At 25.2% G+C, this 21,750-nt stretch overlaps 2 protein-coding genes across 3 annotated transcripts; one reads left to right on the top strand and one right to left on the bottom strand.

Moving 5' to 3' along the window:
- Positions 1-1,495: 1,495 nt before the first annotated feature.
- Positions 1,496-11,839, bottom strand: LOC129981645 (3'-5' ssDNA/RNA exonuclease TatD-like). 2 transcript variants are annotated; one of them, XM_056092572.1, is made up of 6 exons: positions 11,822-11,839; positions 9,550-9,743; positions 8,003-8,101; positions 6,660-6,820; positions 3,493-3,676; positions 1,496-2,137 (listed from the first exon to the last, which is right to left on the bottom strand). In XM_056092572.1, the coding sequence occupies exons 2-6, from the start codon at positions 9,722-9,724 to the stop codon at positions 1,815-1,817; spliced, it is 942 nt and encodes a 313-aa protein (XP_055948547.1). In that variant the 5' UTR covers positions 9,725-9,743; positions 11,822-11,839; the 3' UTR covers positions 1,496-1,814. The 2 variants fall into 2 exon arrangements, with proteins under 2 accessions (XP_055948547.1, XP_055948546.1); XM_056092571.1 differs by lacking the exon at positions 11,822-11,839 and having other exon boundaries at positions 1,497-2,137; positions 9,550-9,768.
- A 340-nt stretch (positions 11,840-12,179) lies between these two features.
- On the top strand, positions 12,180-21,057 carry LOC129981170 (eukaryotic translation initiation factor 3 subunit F-like). The gene is made up of 8 exons (XM_056091885.1): positions 12,180-12,397; positions 16,217-16,287; positions 16,377-16,456; positions 17,330-17,467; positions 18,007-18,098; positions 19,305-19,441; positions 19,800-19,913; positions 20,941-21,057. Exons 1-8 carry the CDS (start codon positions 12,277-12,279, stop codon positions 21,016-21,018), a joined length of 831 nt encoding a protein of 276 aa, XP_055947860.1. The 5' UTR covers positions 12,180-12,276; the 3' UTR covers positions 21,019-21,057.
- Positions 21,058-21,750: the final 693 nt, after the last annotated feature.

Genomic DNA, 21,750 nt, shown 5'->3' with positions numbered 1-21,750 from the left:
ATTTGAAATATCATGTTAGGTACACACAAAAATGACTAGTAAAACAATAGAAATCCAAGAATACAATATAGATAACTTGTAGTAAAACTGATATAAGGCATTTCATTATTGGTTTAAAAAAAAAAAGGAAAAAAACATTTTATAGGTAAATTTGTATAAATGCAAACAAAAATGAATTTTGTTTTATAAATAAAATAAAAGATTTGAAATACTGCAAAAAAATAAAATGCTTTCCTTGAGTGCATTTTTTGTCTCAAATAATGTAATCTTGAAAAAAATTATGCATTCAAACAAAAAATATTTACAATTATTTTGAAAATAATTAACATTTCTGTTTATAAATGTCAAAATTTTTGCTTTAGACATTAAAAAATTTTGCCATATCGAATTTACAGAATTGAAAATTTCAGAACAAACAATGGTAAATTAAATAATTTAAATAAATTTTAAAAATTATTTTCGATTTCCTCTTTTGTTAATTTAAATGGCCAAAGAAACTTCTATCTCATTTTTTAAAAATTTTGCTCACATTTATTAGAAAGTATTTGTTGTTAATTATGCAGAATTTCAAATCAACATATCGAAATTAATATTAAATTAAAACCAAATGAAACTGATTATTATAATAAAATTCCATTTTGTTCACTTTAGAAGATATTTTTAATTTGTAAATTAGTTTTCAATTTTTCCTTTATCCAGAACTAATGATGCTGATTCTTTCTAACAATTTTGATACTCTAAAATAATAATAATATTATTGGATTATCTTATGAATATTTAGAGATTACATTAATAATGATAAATGATTACAGCATTTAAATTTTACAACCTATCATGCTCAAAAATTTTCTGAATTTTTTCTAATGGAGGAGAATCGGACGGATATAAGTTTTAAAAATTAATTAATAATCAGTTTATATTTTAGACATTCATTAGTTCCTTGGAATAACAGGAGAATGAAAGATAAGGACAATTCATGCTCTTGTGAGACATGCCAAAGTCTATCACAAATTTAATTTTGGAATCCTGAACAATACAGGAAAAAGAACAATACTTCCCAATGCAATATAAGATAATATACAACTAATAATAATATAAAATAAATTCAATATAAAGGAAAACATAAGTTCTAAAGGAAAATATTTATAGAAGAATTTGCAAAGTATAATACAAATTTATTAGATGGAGAAAGGCAGATCAAATAGCAATTTTCTTTAAGGTCAAAAGTTTTTATTTGAACTGATTTTTTAAATAAAGTAAAAATGCAGATATTGGCATGTGCACTTTGTTATAAAAAAATAAATAGCTGCCTTTATATTAAAAGAATATTGATCTATAATAAAAAATACACTTCCAATAAAAAGAAAAATGTTTCATTGGAACATTGCTGAATACAGTATATTTCTTATGCAATATAGAAATAACATTTTTTTTTAAAAATGATTTTATAAAATTTTTGATACAAAATTCCTAAAATTTTTAAGCTCTACATAAATTTTATTTTATATTTATGCATGGTAGTAAAGTGATTCAAAATAAAAAATAACTGCTAAAAATTCATTCATAAAATATGATAATTTTTTTTAAAAATTGCATATAAAAGCTATCTATGTTAATAAATATAATTCTAGCTAGCAAAATGTATCTTAATAATATTACAAATAGCTAATTGTCTATTATTACAGGCATCCATAAAAATTTAAATAATTGATAACTACTAATTCGTTTTCAATAGTTTAAATATACATTCCCTTTCAATATATATGTGAATATATATACTACGAAAATAAAACATACATCTTCATTAATTTGAATTAATTCAATCCAAACAGTTTCATAGCACAAAATGTAGTTTGTAAAGCAATTTCATCTGGCTTTGTTTTGTAATTGGCAGCAATCAATTCAACAGTTACTGGAAGGGAGCATGGCTCATTTCTTTGAAAAGTGCAATACCTATGCAGAAAGCTTAATGACTTTTCAGTAAGCGTTTCCTTTATGTTGGCAGGGATATGACTTGCCCTAGTGTTAGGATACATATATGGAGAGTCACTTTCTATCAAAAGACGATCTAAAGGAATCATTTGATCTTCTAAAATCTTTTTCAAACCATCCTCAGATTTATCCTTCCAAATAGATCCTGAAGAAAGAAAATACATAGAAACATGCAATAAAGTATCTGGTTGGGAAAAAAATCACTGAAATATCAAAGAATGTTATGAAAATAACATATTTTGTTCAAAGATTAATAACCCTTTACGGCACACTATACTTTCAATTTTAAATTCAAATAAAAATTATAGGTAACCTATTTAGGCTTAAAAGGATTAGATTTGAATGTGAATACCTCATAGATCACAGATTAAATTTCATGAAAATTGTATTCACCATTTTGATTTTGTGGGTATTCCATTAGGTGAAACACTATGCTACTATAGCTAAATGCAACTTATCCAGCATTGCAATAAAATCCAAAATAAGTAACATTTCAATGAAAAAAAATCTGTGTAGCAAATTTAACATAATCTAAGGTGTACCACAAGGAGCCATGCTCAGATTTTAGTGCTTCAGAAAGAATTAGTTGATCTCTTCAATACAATTAATTATAATTTACTTCATTACAATTTTCATTATATATATATATATATGTTTGTGTAAATTTATAAAAATATTTACATAATTATACAAAATTACCTAATTGAATTTTTATTCAATAATTTGACAACACCAACTAAAACAGATCTTCTTAAACCTTTAAATATAAAATTTTAAAAATCTTTTTCAGTTTCATTTTCAACATAAATGAAAAGAACAGGTTCTGGATAAGACAAATTCACTAAAAAAGTGGCCTCTGAATAAGAAAAATTCTTCATTTTCAACAAAAGTGAAGAAAATAGGTTCTAAATAAAAAAAAAATTTGTTAAAAAAAATTTATCCAAATAATTTTTAAGCCAGTCATGGAATATGATGGCTAAACCCCTTACACCAATCCAAAAACTACTTTTATTAAGATATATTTAAACAAATTTTTATAAAATTGCATGATACATATGCTCTATTAATGGTGAAAAGTTTAAACTACAGATTCTAATCCTAAGTGAAGTACTCAAAACTATTACTTTTTTGCTTGGTTCTTTGATAATGTTAATAAAAAATGATTGAAAATGTCAACCAGATTAAAATTAATCAAGAATTGGCAACAGACGATTTTTTATTAAACATTAATTGATATTTTATTTTCCTTTATATAAATGTTTAGTCAGACTCATGAAATATTTACTAAAAATTTGGTTATTATAATTTTAGAAGCTGGAAAGTGATCACAAGAAAAATCTACAATGCCCAATTTAAGACAGCCTAAATTAAGCATTATTAAAATCACCTGATCAAAATCATCACATTATCAATATTAATCATAAAATACTTAATCAGTCTAAAAAAATAGCTTTTGTCTTTCAGAAATATTAAATTGAAGTAATATATCATTTGACTTACCAGTAAGACCAATATAGCAGCCAAATGATAAATAAGTGTTCAGTTCATTAATTTTTCCACAAAAAGAATGAATGATAATTTCTGGTAAATTATGGATATTATTTTTTAAAATCTCAATTAAGTCTTCATGTGCTTCTCTTTCACAAATTAAAATTGGCATTTTCAACTCTGCAGCTATTTTCAACTGAAAAAAAAATCATTGAAAATTGTAAGGATAAAATATATAAAAACGACTTTAAATATTAAAAATTATATTTAAGATTCTAAAAAAACATTTTAATAATAATCAAAATAATAAAAAAAAATATTAGATATTAAAAGTCTTTCAATGAATTATTGTAAAACTATTCAAAATAAAAATAAAAAAATTTCAAAATGATGAAATTTTCAAGTTTATTCTTTTTTTAAAAAGTTTACAGCTTTAATTAATTAGTTTATTTTTTTAAAGTAACAAATAATATTAGAAAAGTGAGCTCATCAAAAATAAAATATAACTTCTGAATCATTTATTAATTTAATTATATATTATTTTGAACATTATTACATAAGGTGCTTCATATTCTAAATAGATAAATAATTTAACTAAAAATAAAATTAAATAGCCCTTAAGCTATCTAGCAAGTCAGTAAGCAAATTATACATAAATATTAAAGAGTTATAAGTTTTTTCTAGATTTATCAGCCGATCACAGCTTTTAGATTTAAAAGCTTACAAACACAATTCATATAGACAGTTAAAAATAAATTCATAGACTTCAGTTTTGCAAAAAAAAAAAAAAAAAAAAAAAAAAGTCATAATAGGCTATAAGTTATGAAATTAAAAACAAATTATTCATAAAAGTAATTTATTAATACATCTTGTCAGCAAATCTATTTATTAAATATTCATTAAATAAAATCTTATATCTATAAAGGTATTTAGATATTACGAAGTAATAGAATTAAGTTGTTTACATATTTAATTATCTCCACTAATAATAAAGGTGGGTGCCGAGTGTGTGTATTCACGTTTATAGGTTAAACGCCTTGACTTAGAATTACCAAACTTGGCACATAATACTTTGAAGTACAAGAATGTTCATCTCAGAGAAATTTTTTTGAAGTTTTAATTAATTAAACATTGAGCAAAATCTAGATGTTTTTTCTGCCATAACTTCCAAATTTAATGCGCATAAAAATCGATCTTTACATCATCTAAAAGTTAAAAATATCTTTTTAATAATATTAACTTAAAATTAATTCATTTTTTTATTCTGAATTTTAGTAATTTTTTTAATATATCTTTTGCACATGTTAATACATTTTTGCGCAATTTCCAACAATAGATTACAATGTTACTTTGAGATTTAAACCTGTTTCGAATATTTAAATATCTGTGCAGTTTAAAAAATTAATAAAAAAGTGTAATTACTGTATCATGAAAATTATATGATAGATGAACTGGATATTAGTGTTTCTAATAGTGCTATGATGTTGTGGGGAACTGGTCTTTGTCAGAAAGGTTTCAAGTACACAATGAACAGAACATACGTAAGACAATTAAAATAATATATTGTTTGACAACAGATTCTAAAACCTCCATGCAACCTCTGTTTAATTCATCAAAATAGAAGTGAGAGGAAAGATGAAAGGAGAAGATGTTTACATTTAACAATAAAATAAACTTGGATTACTCACAGACTGAATTAAAAGAATAAGATCAGAAACGACACAACATTCATATACATATGAAGAAAAAAAAAATTGTACAATAAAGTATCTAATAGGGAAAAATCAAAAGTGGTCATCTCAGAATACAGAAACGAACAGTAATTTCAATGTTTGGCAGTTCAACAGAATCACAGACATAAAATTATATCTAGATGATTAAAAAAAAATTTAACTGCTATTACTAGCAAACTAGTTGTTCAATGTGGGCGATCAGTATAAAAGAAAAGAAGTGTGCAATTATTCCATATTATATGTGTAAGAGAAGAATCTTTTTTTTTTTCTCCCTAAAGAAAGATAGAATTTTACTTTAGTGTCCTTTGATTTTTTTTTCCAGTTGTTTTGATTAAGAGTGTTAGCTCACCTCAGTTCATTCTGAACCTTTGTGAACCTTTGTAAACAGTTAAATAAACAAATTAGATCCAACATTGCATAATATCTAAATGGGAATTCCAACTTTTTATTTTTCTGCATTTTTGCTAAAATCAATTTCTGTCTTTTTAATTCATCATACTTTGAAAGAAATAATGCCATAATAAAATAATTTTTACTTTCCTACAGTTGAATAATATAAAGCAATGCTATTATCAAAAATTTTGACATACAGATTTTCATAAATGTGCAGGTTTAAATAACTCAAATAGAAGAAAAGAGGAAATTCTGGTTCATATACACAGGGGAATGAAAGTATGTCGTTTTCAAAAAAGGAAAGAGAAGCATGGATGACATTTGATATGTACACAATATACCAAATTTGATTATTTGTACAATATTTTAAATGAAATTTGTCAGCAAGAAAACTTCTATTGGTTTCTCAATCCTTGTCTGAGAGGTTTCCATCAATAATGTATATTACATTTAGCCAGAATGAAGAAATTTAACCTGTTATTAAAATTAGCATTTTCAAAAGACAACACACCATCATCAAATTCTGGAGCAAATTAGTCGATAAAGTAGTATTTCCAAATTCTTATACATTTTGCTCTCTATGAGGCAAAGCTAAACACAAAATGTCCCACTATTAGAAAAACTAAGGAAGGATAGCATTCCAGCATTTTCAAGATAAAAATTATTCTCCATCTTTTCTAGATTTTATACAAAATTACATCCCCCCCCCCTTTAAAATCACCAAACAAATAACATTTTCATGTTGAGATAACTTTCATTACTAATGCAAAAGGGCAGAGGAGTTTTTAAAAATTTTAATAAAAATTTACGGCTTACTTTTTTTAAAGTCATTTAGAACATTTTTCAAGAATATTTAGATAGAATGTCATAAATACTAACACATTCAGAATCAAAAAAGCATGGAGTGAAACTCACCTTTAGAAATATATTATTTGGAAGTAGTTACTTGTCATTTTACAAATTAGGGCAGCATGAAAAACAATAATAATTTTTTTTATAAAGAATTCACTTTATATGATATAATCTTCAGAATTTTTCTAAAAATTGATTTACCTGTTTATTTAAAACTTCTTTTTGTTCAGCTGGCTCAGAAAATTTTTTTGTATAATCTAATCCACACTGGCCAACAGCTACACACTCTGGATTAGATAAAATTCCTCTAAGTGATGCTTCAATATCATCATCCCATGATTTAGCTTCATTGGGATGAATTCCTACAATGAAAAGATATGATTTTGTATATTTAAAAATTTCTTTTAAACTACATATTAAAAAGAATATTAAAAAAATCAAACAAATATTTAATATCATTGACTTAAATGTACTAAAATAGCATTAAATAAAGATGAGGAAATGAAATTTCAGTTGCTAAATAATTATTTATCTTTCCTTTAAATAAGGTTACTTGATGTTAAAATTCTAAAATTCTCTAATGCTTTCAAATAGAGCAATTTTAAATAAAAATGCCTTATTATTAAAAATTACTGCAAAAAAATCTTCTGTAGCCTAATATGGTTATATGACATAAAAAATGAAATATGATTAAATATGATAAAAGTATTTTCAATATCAAATAAAATAAACAGAAACAAAACATTACAAAGAAAAAGTACATAGATGATAAATAATAATAAAAAAATCCTTTTTACAAAGCTTTCAGATATCTATATATACTAATAAATTTCAAATATAACCTTAATATCAAGATAATAATCCATACATCTCAGAATTCTTTTTTTGTGCTGTTATCTTTTTCATCTATTCAAGAGTGGTTCTTTTGTATGTGTGTGTGGGAGGTGAATATTTTAACAGATATTTTTATATTCAATTAAATATTACAGTATTTATTGATATTGATAGCCCGTAATAAATATCAATAATAGATAATAAATATAAATTGCCCACACAATCATATTAAATCATCAAAAATTAAAAACATAATCACCAGAAATTGCCTGCAATAAACTGCCAAGAATAAAACTATGATATAAGCATCTTGGCATCTTACATAAAATGGAGCATAAGGTAATTTGAAAATCACCAGGTAAACTAGGGATAACAATATCAAGAATACTAAATTCTACAATAGTACCTTCAAAAGTATAAAGAACTTAAATGCTATTCACAGCAAAATAATATATCTCTTCATCATGATCAAAATTGATCTTTGCTAAATTAAATAAAATGAGTAAAGATTTATCATCATAGCGTCTTTAAAGGCCTGCTCCCTAAAGATAGCCCACCCCCCTCTCTATTTTTCACCAATTGTTACATGCCTAAATAAGATACTTAATTTCATAATAAGCACATTCATTTTTTAAAAAATCTAAAATAATTATAAAACTCTTATAATACAAAAAAAAGGAACAATTTATAATAGAGGATTTATAACTTACCAGCAGCACAATATATATAATCTGGAAAAATGCGAGTGAGACGAAGAGCTTCTTTACTTGATTGAATGTTGGTTCCAGAAACAATGATTTTTTTTACTCCTACAATAAGTAAATATATACATATATTTATATGTATGAAATGATTATAAATAAATAAATTCCAAAAATGTAAGGATTTTTTTTACATTATTTTTTTAATATGTATTATGAACACAAAAACCCACAACTATAAAATAAAATGTCACAATTAAGGAATTAATAATAATATCAATTGTTTTATTCAACATAATAGATTAAAATCATTTACAATTTTCAATAGATTTAAATGTTATAAAACTAAAAAATTGAAGTTCGGAAATTTCCTTGGCTTTGTTATACAAATTTTAATAAAATTTCTTTTTTTTTGAAAATAATTATTAAATAACTGTATCAAGGATTCTGATACTTTAAGACAGTAAAATTTAATAAGGAAACAAAAGTATTCGTCAAAAATGTTTAACGGATTCTTTATAAATATATCAAAATCGCATTTCTATAGTAATCAGATTTAGACAAGCATTTGAAAGACAAAGAATCATTTACTGAGTGAAACTTAGAAACTTTTGTTACAATAATTTTAAGATTTACAATTTTAATACACAAAATCATTTATTTAAATTCTGATTGTTTAGATTAATCATTTATTGATCGAGGTCTTGTTAAATATTCAGTAAAATTAAAAGTAATAGAAGAAACTATATTAAAAAAATGGCACTTTTCCATTTGGTACCAGACAAAAATAAACCAGATCTCAGAAATATTTCTCCTATAGATGATTGTTAGTAATATTTATGTTTAAGGATTAAATGCTAGTGAAAACCATAAAAAATATAAAGCAAATAAAATCTTAAATTATAATTTTTTAATTTCTTTATTTGTGAGTAAAATGTCACACATTAAGAAATGGAAATTTTATGAAGTAGTCCAGTCAAGATCATGAAATTTTTAGCTCAAAATCTAAATATTCATTGATGATGTGTTTGAAAAACATGGAATATCCATATGATTAGAAAAGGAAAAGATGGTTTAATCCCTCTAAAAAAAAGCATTTGTTTCACAATTAATGCTGCAGAAGGTTTTCTGCTTACTAACAGTTAAAATTCAAAGTAAAAAAGGGAGGAGGGATTTGCTCAAATGCAATGAAGTAACTTTAAAAAATGCAATATGATATGTCTGTACACCTGCACTCTGTTTCAAATAACAATTTAACATAAATTTTAAATTATGAAGAGAGTTACTTAATTTTAATCCAGATTAAACAAGATAATTGAAATTTCATTTTTCTTTTGTCATTGAGAGATACATAAATCTTTTTTACTCACAATAAAATAAAGCCTCATAACAAAGGCAGATAAATTACTTGATAGAAGACACATTTAATTCTTTACTGAATTATTCAAAGAATATAAAAATACTCAAAATAATGATTTTTAATAAAGAAAGAATTTAATTATTTGTTAAAAATCAAAGAGTAATAAAGTAAATAAATTCTGTTTAAACTACTTTACCAGCATTCTGTGCTCTTTCAATAACACCATCAACGTCTCGAGCAAATTTTTTATTTGTCAAGTTTGCAGAAACATCAGTAATAAAATACTGTCCAGATAAATCCTCTAAAGCGTCAGCCAAATCTGACGAGCTTCTGGGACTGTCTTTGACAACTTTACTTGTACTACAACTCATAGTTGTATTTCAGCAAATGCTTTCAGAAAGAAAAATTGCGATAAAATTAGAAATTATATCATTCATTAATGAAATGTATTTTATATTAAAAAAATATATTCCAATTCATCAATTTTTATACAAAAATTCATGTATATGTCATGATAAATCTTAAAAGTTTTGAAACAATAAATCATGATAAAACAAGTTATAGTAGTAAAATAATAGATGAAGATTTCCAGGTATTTAAAGATAATAATGGCCCTTGGTTTTCTTTACGATTTTCGGATAATATATATAATGCAACTGCAGCGGCCAAACAGGCAATAAATGACTGTTTGTTTCGCCAGTTGGCAATAAGCATCAATCATACCTAAGGAGATGAACTTTGCTCTCCAACGAATACGAGTGACTCACTTCCTGCCTTCGCCAGCTGGCTTAAAACTTCTGCCTCGTGCTGGTCGATGGAATTACGGCCAATGTATCATGATTTATATTTGTTAATTTAATTTGTAATTAAAATTTATTTTTGTTATTTACATGGCTGGCAGTTTTCATTAAGTAAAAATGTTTTAATGCTTTAATTTAAAGTACATTTGGCAATGCGTGTTAAACCACGCACCAAACAACTATCTCAGTTGCTTCATGATAAAACCTGGGTGCCATAAAAATCAACAAACACTGGATTCCAATATATTTTAAACTTCCAGAATAACCAATAACAGCTAAAACTAACAGGATGTTTAAACCTACCACAACTTCATCACTTTTGAGCCATGTCATTTGTTTCAAAACAACTTTGGCACAGAATAAGTTCAGGAAAGAAGACAAAAAAACTTTTTAAATTTATTAAAATAGCTTGAATTAATTAATAATTAAAGATATTTAATTTATATCTATTACTTGTTATCTGAGTTACTTTCTTCATATTATTTTGAATGCATCAGAAAAAAATAGTTATATTACAAAGATATCAGCAAGATTTAAAAGCATTTTTAAGAACTGTTTGAGATATAAAGAGAGAGATATACCCATATAACCTATAAAGATAATATTCATGTGACATATATCCATGAAGAAAATTTCCATTTAAAAACACATTATATATGTATTTAAAGAGAATACTCTCAATTAGCAATTTTGAATTAAAAAACTTATGCCTTTGACTATATTGGTCTCAACACACACAGATATATATAGATAGATAGATAGATATTATATATATAGATATAATGAAGCTTGGCAAAATCTTAAGGTCACTAAGTGAGATTCAGGAGTTTCTATAATGTGTAAATACCAAAATAACTTCCAGGTGGATTTTTTAAGGAAACAATTTAACATACATAGGAGAAACACAAAATTTCTCTATGTAACAAAACTGCAATATTTGTATATTAGTAGTATTCATGGGAAAAACAGATTCAATTATCTAATTTCTAAACAGGGCTAATCATTACGTTATTTAAAATTTAAAAATATTATTGAACCGAGAAAAAAATCAAAATAAGATGTCCATTTTATGGAATAAAAATTAAGTAACATATAATCATTCACTGTTCAATGGAAGGGAAAAAACTATTTTCTATGATAATACAAGAATAAATTTAAAAAACACATTTTAAAATTAAAGCAAACAAATTTACTTCAAATGAAAAAATGATTCTAAAATGTTTTAAAAACATGAAAGTATTAATTTAAACTATAGAAAGGTAAACGCTTTAAAATCACTGACAGAGCAGCTCAAGCTAAAGGAAATAGTCCAATAAATTCGACCTTTTTTAGAAAGATTTCATTCTCTCAGAAATCAATGTTATCATTAATTGATAAAAATGCAACTCTGTCGGTAAATACCGCTTGATTTTTATTTGAATTCAATTTTTAAATAGGAGAGCTATTTCCTTTAAAAATACATTATATACAGATGCATTCAAAAAGTGAAAAATATGGGGGGATAGGAAGGAATGATGGGCTATTCCTTATTAAAGGTATTCATTAATTAATATAAGACATAAGATAATGACAATATTTATTCGAAAATTCCGCTTATCCGCTTTGATAATATAATATTAAAATCAAATGGATACTCCTAAACATCAAAATTATAAACCAGTTACTCACTTACAAACTTCTAGAACGCTAATGTAACCTTTTAAATGTTTTTAATACTGTTTTACTTACATTCCTCTATTCATTTTAATTTAAAGATCTCTAATCATTGAGGAATGTTAAGAAAAGAATGTAAATAAAACTTGCGGTTATGACGTCTGATACTGGCAGTTAAGAAAAATTTTTGACATCTAATAAAAATATTTATGGATAAAAAAACATATAAAAGTGATTTAGACTATCGAAAAATTCTCAATTAACCCTAAAAAAATTTTTTAAACTCTTTCGTAAAATAAGTCAGAGAAGAACGGATATTATATGCTGTTCATGCCATATTGAAATTTCATGATATAATTAACTGTGCCTTTAACTGGTTATGCAAAGTGTTGGAGAGAAATCTCGTGTTAGAATACAAATATTTTATTCAAAAATTATTTTACACCAATTCGTTTATAACTTATTTCATCATGAATTTCGGAGTCTCTCCGCACCTTACTGTTAAGCTTCATTCTGTTGTTTTGACAACTATAATTGATTCTTATGAACGTAGAAATGATTGCCAACACAGAGTAATCGGTACATTATTAGGTAAGAATTTAATTGTAATTTTACAGTAGGTTTTCACGATATGCTTATACTGATCTTAGTCTCAAATTTTATAGAAAGTTCATATTAATAGGCCGTGGTATTTAAAATCTTTTTGTATGAAAATATTGCATTCTTATTTTTTCCATATGATTTTCTATCAGTTGTTTTAATATTAATGAGTTGCATGATTTTGACTTGTTATTATTCCTCGTTAAAGAGGGCTGAAACTAAATATTCACCAGCTTTTCTCATTTAGAGGAAAATTGAACTCCATCTTTGCCATATAACTGCTACTTCGATTTGTGGGTGATATTGCAGTTTCGTGTAAGATATATAATGCAGTTAATCATATGAATTGTATACTTTACACGTATCACTGTTTTTAGCTCTTTCTATAGGGAATATCCTTAAATATGTATCTCATGTTTATTATAAATTATTTTTGTCTAATTTACATGTTAATTACATTTAATTAGTGAATTCTTCATTGATCAGCCAATGTTGTGGTAGATTATACATTTATTGGTGAATTTTTTATACCTTAATCATAATTTATATGGTTTATATATGAAATATATAATTTCTTCCTAAGATTAGTTAAAAATGGTATTATTTCCCAATTTTCGTTGGATGTTCTAATTAGGGATCTCCAAGTTGAAATACCCATGTTTGCCACCATTAAAGTAGTGGTTGTAATAATCTAAATAAGTAGTTGAGTGTGTAATTCTTTTATTTTTAATATATTGTCTGCCTTTTTTGTTATTGATTTATGTATCTACTTCAAGCTCCTTACCATACAAGTGGTTACTGACTTCTTTAGAATGGTACCTTTCCTAGCATCTGTTGTTGTTGCACGCTTCCCCACCATTATCTTGATTCTTTGAACTAGTTTTGAATGAATCCATGCAGTGTTTTACTAGTTTGAAAGATTAAAATTTACTTACTAATGAAGGCATTTAAGATGTATTGAAATACTGGAATTTTTTATGATTGGATCTTTTAACCTTTTTCTCTATTTTTTGTTTATTCACTGATAACAGCAAACCTTGTTTGTATGTCTTTTTTTTTTTTTCTTTTTTTTCCCCCTTTCTTTTTCTATGTACTATCTGCAGTAATTTATTAAATTTTGAATGATTGTGTTTTGTGCTTAGAAACTTCAACAGAGGAAAATAGATTGTCTGCATTCATTCTCAAGCTCTCCTAACAAATGTTCCATTGGTTAGCATATATCTACCAAACAGATCTTTATAAAATTTAAAGCAAGTAAATAATAATAATAATGTTTAGTAAGCTTTTAAAGAGAATTTGGATTGATTGAAAACATTAAAATTAGATATAAATGTGGTATATACTGTGGCAGCCAAAAATACTCATATACTTAAATTGTTCATCTTATAAATGTATAAAAATTAAAGTTGCATAATAAATAATAGAATTTTTTAAAAGAGGTTAATGTTATTCAAATAATTAAAAAATTATTACTATTTTTGAGAGAAAAATCTTAAAATATGATCATAATGAATTGCTTATTGGAGGAACAATTTGAAATTTGCCACTAATCTCGTACTTCAAAAGTATTTTTACATCCATATTTCTCTTTGTAAAAATATAAAAGTGAGACAGTTGGCTCATGAAATATCATCTGTGAGATTAATCTGTTGTTTTCATCTTTATTTTACTGCAGGACTAGTTTTATTTTTAATGTTAACTAAAATTTGCTTACATTAATCATTGTTAATCATGCAGCTTTAAGTTAAAATGGCTTGAAAGGGGGGATGGGAAAACTAATTTTGCTGAAAAAAAAATCATAATGAATCCATAACAATTATAACTCACTAAAAAAAATATCGCAGGTTATTGGAAGATCACATTCTGTAGTGCAGTGTGTGCTAAATCGACATTGCCAACTCAGTACTATTGAAAATATGCCTTGAAATGGGTGCCCAAAAATGCTGACCAGTAAGCACAAACACTTACTTATAAAATTGATTAAAAAAAAAAAAAATCTGAAATCCATGCCTCAGCAATTGAAGACAGAGCTCCTCAAACAAGGAATTCTGATCTCAAAAAGTTGTGTATGCTACACTTTTAATGATGCTGTGTAATGAGGGTTCTGTGGTTAGGTATCTAGAAAAAAAGTTTTTTATGTCAGAAATTAACAGAAAAAATTAAACATGTTAATAAAACATACATGTTTTTTTTTTTTTTAAAAAAAATGCTTGTTAATAAAAATCCTGACTTTTGTAACAGAGTTATATTCACAGATGAGTGCAAATTCAATGTGTTTGGATTAGATTGCTGACAAATAGAGTGGCATGAAAAGAATGCAGAGCTACAACGGATAAATGCGAGTGCAACAATAAAACATGGCTGGTGATATTCTAGTTTGGGAGTGTATGAGCATACATGGAGTTGGTAAATTGCTCATCATTGATGGAATTATAAGTCATAAGATGTACATTTACATTCTGAAAAATAATTTACATTTTAGCACTGCACAAATGGGGCTACAAAATAACTACATATTTGAACAAGATGACTACTCCAAGCAGACAGCTCATAATGCCATGCTCTGGGTATTATATAACTCTCAAAAGATTAACACATCTCTACTATCACCTGATATGAATCCTATTGAACATTTATGGTGTGTTTTATAAGTGAAAATCAAAAAATTGGCACATAAAAAATTAATCAGATAAAAATTACTGTCTTGAAAAAATGAGCATCGGTTTTACCGGACATTTAAACGAAAGTAAATGCCAGATCGAACATAAGCAATAAATATATCTACAGAACATCCTATAAAGTATTAAAAAAAATGATAATTTATGTAATTTTTAGAACATTTATAGAGTGTACAAATAGTTTCAACGCAAAAGGTTTTTTTTTTCCAGTAATAGTTTTTACAGAAATTTTTTTTATATAAAATTGTTTAAAAATAAAATATAAGATGTAGTATTTGTTTTTTGGCATAATGTAATAGATAAAATATTAAGTTCTTCAAAATTCAGTGTGCAAATACTTTTGACTGCCACTATAGATTTGAAATTACAAATTGCTTTTGTTTATCATTTAGTTAGCCTGAATTTTTTTGGTGCCTGATTTTTAACAAACTAATTAAAATTCTAAACTGACTAAAGAATATAGGAAATTTAGTCAGAAAAAATTTAATTTGTAGGATGCTTTAAATGAGTTGTGAAAAATGTTTTACAAAATGAAGTATAAACTAAGTACTGATTATTATCTTTTCATAATGAGAACTAAACAAATTTGTTCAGTATCTAATTTTAACACCCTAAGCAAAAAAAAAAGTTGTATTTTTGATACTCAGTTCAAATGTAGATGTCTGTATTTTCTTATTATTTTATGAATATAATCTTAAAATTTTAAACATTTGATTGAATTTTTAAGAATTAAAATTATTTACTTTAGAAGCTAAATTTTCTGCTTTTAAAACTTTTGTAGATCAAAATATTTGATTGTTTAGCAGATTAATTACCATTTTTTTATGCTACAAATTTATATTTAAAAACTTAGTACTCCAAAAAACATATATTTCATCATTCACCACTGTCAATTTTTATAGCTTTTTTTTTTTTTTTAAATCTAAATACTGTTAGCTGAATTATCATTTTTATATCTATGGAACAGGAAATAATTAAATGTGCTTTGTTATAAATTTGTGATTATTCTAAAGGTAGAAAATGATTAAAACTGCAGAGGTGTCTTTAAAATGTAGTGATATGCTTAACTCTCTGTAATTTGATAAAATTTAGTTGTTAGTAATGGAATTTAATGAATATAATTTATTTCCAGGCATACATGAAAAAGGTGCCGTTGAAGTAACAAATTGCTTATGCATTCCTCATAATGAATCGGAGGATGAGGTAAATTTTATTCTCCTTAGTATTAAGTAAGCCATTATCTTAAATATTAAAATTTGAAAAGTATAATAATTTTTTATATTTTGCTATAGGTTGCTGTTGATATGGAATTTGCTAAAGCTATGTATGAATTGCACAAGAAAGTTAATCCAAGTGAAGTAATTGTTGGATGGTGAGCATCATTTGTTTGTAAATGGATGGAAGTTTTCTCAATTTCTTTGTTAAAATGATTTATATCAAAGCTTCTTAAACCCCTTTCAATAATGGTCTCTTTTTAAATAAATAAAAAAAAAGAAATCACATTTATATCAAAACGATGCCTGCCAAAAAAAAAAGGAAGATAATTAAGAACATGAAGTATTAATTATAACTAAAAGGAATTTAATTAAAAAAATTACTTTGAAAAATCTAGTAAAGCCTCTCAAGCCAGGTTTAAAAATAATTAAATCAGATATTGAAAATTTTCAAAGAAAAGTCATGCGATAAATCTTTTGCAACTATTTTTCTGTAGCTCGAAGTTTTTAGGAGGGTTGATGCATGATCTGAGTAGAAAATTGATTTTTGCTTTTTAAAAGTATTTCCATTTCTTATTTAAAAAAATCCATAAAATGATTTATTTTATAAATTTTTTTATATGTTTTAATTAATTAATATTATAATCTTTTATATATTTATTTTTTATGTATGTTTTTAAATATTTTTGCATAAACTGATAAAATAAATATTTGAATTTTTTGTAATTAAGATTTGTTATTTGCAAAACTATTTTTAAACTGTTAGTTCCTTTTGTTATAAATAAATTTTAATTTGATGCTTGAATATTTTATTTTGTGTACTGCTATTTTATGGCTTATATTTTTATATAGGAAGTAACTATAATTTCAAACATCTGTCACTTTTCATAAACGATTATTTATCCACTCAATATTAGGCGTTTTAATTTCTTTTGTACTTTAAGTCCAAAATTAAAAGTTTCAAATGTTCATTTTCTATTGTTATTTTTATTATTATTATTATTTAATGAATAATATTTTTATTTTTGTAGGTATGCAACTGGGGCTGATGTGACTGGTCACTCTGTCCTCATTCATGATTATTACAGTCGTGAAGCCAATAATCCTATTCACTTAACTGTGGATACTACTCTGTCTGAGGGCAAGCTTTCCTGGAAAGCATTTACTAGGTAATATATTTGTTTGAGTGGGTGTTAAGTGGGATTTGTGTGTGTGTTTGCTTTTAAAATTTGCTAGTTTTTTTACTATTTTTTTAATTTAATCTTTTCTCCAACATGTTTAATTAAGCTTTTTGAATCGTATGCTTTTTTTTTCCCCCAACCCTCTCAATTATTCTTATTTTGATTACCTGATATTAATCTAATTATGAAATATCTCCTTGGTCATTTCATTCAAAGCATATTGTGATTTTGTTTCTGGCTTGGTAGATACTTTCCCAGAAAATTCTTTCAACACTTTCTGTAGTTCTTATCATTGTAAATCTTGCCTGATGTATCTTGCTTTCTGAAAAGTATTTATATAATACAAATTCAATCGGGGAAATTGTATCTGAAAATATAGCATAATTTGTTAGTGCACATTTTTCTTTTGTGTGAGAAACTACTGATTTCGGATATTTCATTTGATTTTTTTTTAGTTGTTGTTAAAATCATAAATTGTGCAGGTAAAATTTATTAATATAATTTACTAAATGGCATATCATTTTTAGCTGCTCTTTTGGAGTTCCTGGTAAAAATACTGGAACCATGTTTACCCCATGTAAAGTCGAAATAGTATGCTATGCACCTGAACAAGTTGGATGTAAGCATTTTATTTAATTTATTTCTAGTTTTACATAGTTATATTCTTTATATATATATATTATGCAAATCATTTAAACATTATTTTAATGTAAGATTTTTTAACCTTTTAAGATGAACAGTCCAAAATTAGTGTGTTGATGTTCCAAAATAATTTTTTTTAAAAATTAGAAATAATTAACTTAATTATTCTTTATTTGATACTAAATTAAAAATCCCTCCATATTGATTGCTATTATAGTAAAAATTATGGGAGACAAATTTGTTTGATTTTGATGTGTGTGAAGCATGTTAATAAAATTAAAGTATACATAAGAATTAGTTGGATATCTTCTAAAAATAACACAACTAAATTTGGCAATTACTATAAGGAATCATGTCTAAAAGGTAGTACTTTTAATTTGACTAAATTAGTACTTTTTTAATTTGACTATATTTCTTTATGCTTGGATCTATATTGGTATTTTATATCAATTTTCATATTATGAATAATAGTTGTCAATGAATTGCGCAGAATTATGTGTTGTGTATTTGCTTTAATATAGAACTCTAAAAGTCTATCCTTTATTTTATTTAACTATTAGTTACTAGAAAAATGAAAGCGTTAACAAGATTTTTGGCTGTGAAGTGTGTCGTAAATATAGTGAGTCTCTAGTTGATAAGTAGTACGAGATAAATATCAGATCACAAATGTTTTTTCAGAAATTTTTTCTATTCAGATTACAAAAATGTAAAATAGCATTTATAAAAAAAAACAGGATAAGTTTAGGATCCATGCATTTGGAGTGACTAAAAGTATTTTCATTGTGGTGTATTGAATATGTTAAGAAAGTTGTATTCTCGTTCAAATTCTGTCTTTACTAAAATTGCTTGCCTATTTGTAATAAATCTTATATAGTTTACATGAAAAGTGCTTAAAAAGTACTTAAATTTGAGAACAATTTTGTTTAATTTTAAAGAAAAATGTCAGCCTTTTTTCTTTTTGTAGATGTTGAATAAGATGAATTGAAAACATAGTCTTAAGAGTTTGTTTAACTTTGAGGATCTGATGACAACTAATAAAGAAAATTATTTCCAAAATATTCTAAATTTTTCTCACATTTACTAATGTAAATTTGGAGTTAATTATCTAAGCATTTTTTAAAGAATTAATTGGATAAAGATGTCTTTAATTGATAGTTAATTTTTTGTTTTTATTATTTTATAGTGAAATTAGCTCAACAAACTAAACATAACAAACAAAGAAGTGTAGAAATACTGCCAGATTTAGATTTGATCAGCAATGCTGTTGAAGATATGTTGGGACTTATTGATGTTGTCATTGGTTACATTGATGATGTTTTAGTGAGTATTTATTTTAGTCTATCCACAGATATGTATCATTTTTATTTAAATAATATTTAATCTTATTCCAAATGTTTGTCATTCTTATTTTCTTTGCTTTATTTTGATACTTTTTCTTTTCTATATTCAATTGAGTTAAATAAATTGAATTATAGTTGCCTATAATCTCAATTTATATGATAAACTATTGTTTTATAATGTAAATTTTCCATTGATAAAGGAAATATTCCTTTCTATTATTGCATCTTTCTATCTATTAATTATATAATATTTTTTATTTTTTAAATGCTGTTTTGGTTCATTTATTATAAAAAAAACAGTGTATTTTTTAAATTTTTGTATTATTTTTTCTTTTTAGGCAAATAGAAAACCAGCTGATAATTCTGTGGGCCGCACATTAATGAATATTGTTCAGAGTATTCCACAAATAAACCCAGAAGAATTCCAAGACATGTTGAATTCTAATAAGAAGGTATATTATATTGCTAATCAATGCTTTTTTACATGAAAGTTTCAATTTAATATTCAATTACAGCACATATACGTTAATAATTTTTTATATATATAATATGTACTTAATATAAGATCCTTTTTGCAGATTCTCTCTTTAAATCTTATTTCTCTTGTAGACGTATTATATAAGATAATCTTTGAATCGGTTATGACATGAATTGCTTCATGTTGCTTATGGTTGTAGTATTAAAGTGTGTAGGGCTAGTTCATGTGTTGTCTAGTAAGAAATCAAAATTCCAAAAATCATTTGTAGTCTTGATATTGAACATTGTTCACACAAAAAAATTTTTATGTGCTCTTCAGTTATAGCAGTCTCTACCATTGAACTTTGATAGCCTAATGGAGTCACCACTCCTGGATTTAATACTTATTAATTCAAAACCTTTTTTCATCAAGTACGTGTCACAGTTTGTTGTATTTTTAATTTGTAAAGATATTACAACAAGGATTTTAAGTCCTACTAGCATTGTGTGTTATATTTCAAGAAGTGTTCCAAACTTTGTTGTCTTTATTTTCCTACCATGTACATCTCAAAAGAGTTTAAACTTCAAAACAAGATGTGAATCTTACCCTTTATTAAATATGTACTTTATAGAAGATGAAGTAAAAGAATTGATATGTAAGAATTTGTTATAAAAACTTCAAAATTTTATTGAATTTTTATACAAATATTTTATAAATGTCAAATTAATTATTTATAAGAGAATTTGAAATTATTTAAAAACTGGACATTCCATGAATTCTTTCCCCTAAAAATATTTCTTTTTTGTAATATAACTAAAAATATGTTGCTTATTTTATTTTATTTTTTATTTTATTTAATTTGGAAGAATGTTATGCATTAAAAAAATTATTTCACTAATAACTGCAATTTATTATTTATTAAAGTAATTTTTATGTCAATTTATCAGTTAATTTCTAAGACGTAAAATTTAAATTTTTATTCCCATTTTCCATGAACCTAATATTGTTGTTTATACTTTTAGGACTTGCTGATGGTTGTTTATTTAGCTCAGCTCACAAAAAGTCAACTTGCATTACACGAAAAGATTAGCTATTTGTAAACTCTGTGAACAAAAAAATAAACTGATTGTACTTTTTTATTGTTTCATATCATTGATTTTTATTTTCTTTGTCAAATAATAAACATATTGTCTTTCTATAAATCTGTATTTAAGATTTCATATTGTAAGAGCCCAGCTTCTTAAACTGTAAGGCATGACTAGGATTGAAAAATGCAACATTTCTACTCCTGCTAGACTATTTTTTGCAATTAATAATTGTTCAGAAAGTAATTTGGATTTCAGATGTTTAGGTAATTAGCCTAAATAAACATTTTAATTTAATTTTTGTGGTTGTTTGCTCATGTTTTCCCATAGAATTTGAAAATGCTTGAAAATTTCTTTCTTTGCTGTATTCAGGGCCCTTTAAAAGTATTTGATTTTTAGTTAGGTTCTTTAAAAAAAAAAAAAAAAAATCCTTAAATAATAAGCAAAACATGCATACTTTTTCCCCCCTATTTACGGATCATAAAAGTCAATTTTCAGATGAAGGAAGTTAGTATTTATAGCTTTTCAATTTATATTTTTCCTTTCAGATTAATAGCCTTTTATTTAAATGTGAAAAAGCAATGTCCTGACTTTCCTAGCTCATCCCTTCCACTCTAAAGCCAGTAACATTTTTAAGTGCAAACTTAGAGACCTGTTTTGGATAACCAACTCAAAAACTTAAACCAATTAAATGGCTGATACATATATTTTCCATGGTTTGACTTTTTTCTTAATAATTTAATTGAA

The sequence above is a fragment of the Argiope bruennichi genome, chromosome 8 (genome assembly GCF_947563725.1).
Source record: "Argiope bruennichi chromosome 8, qqArgBrue1.1, whole genome shotgun sequence".
In the NCBI taxonomy this organism is placed as follows: Eukaryota; Metazoa; Arthropoda; class Arachnida; order Araneae; family Araneidae; genus Argiope; species Argiope bruennichi.
The sequence above is the reverse complement of the archived record's forward strand: the minus strand, read 5'-3'. Positions and strand labels throughout refer to the sequence as shown.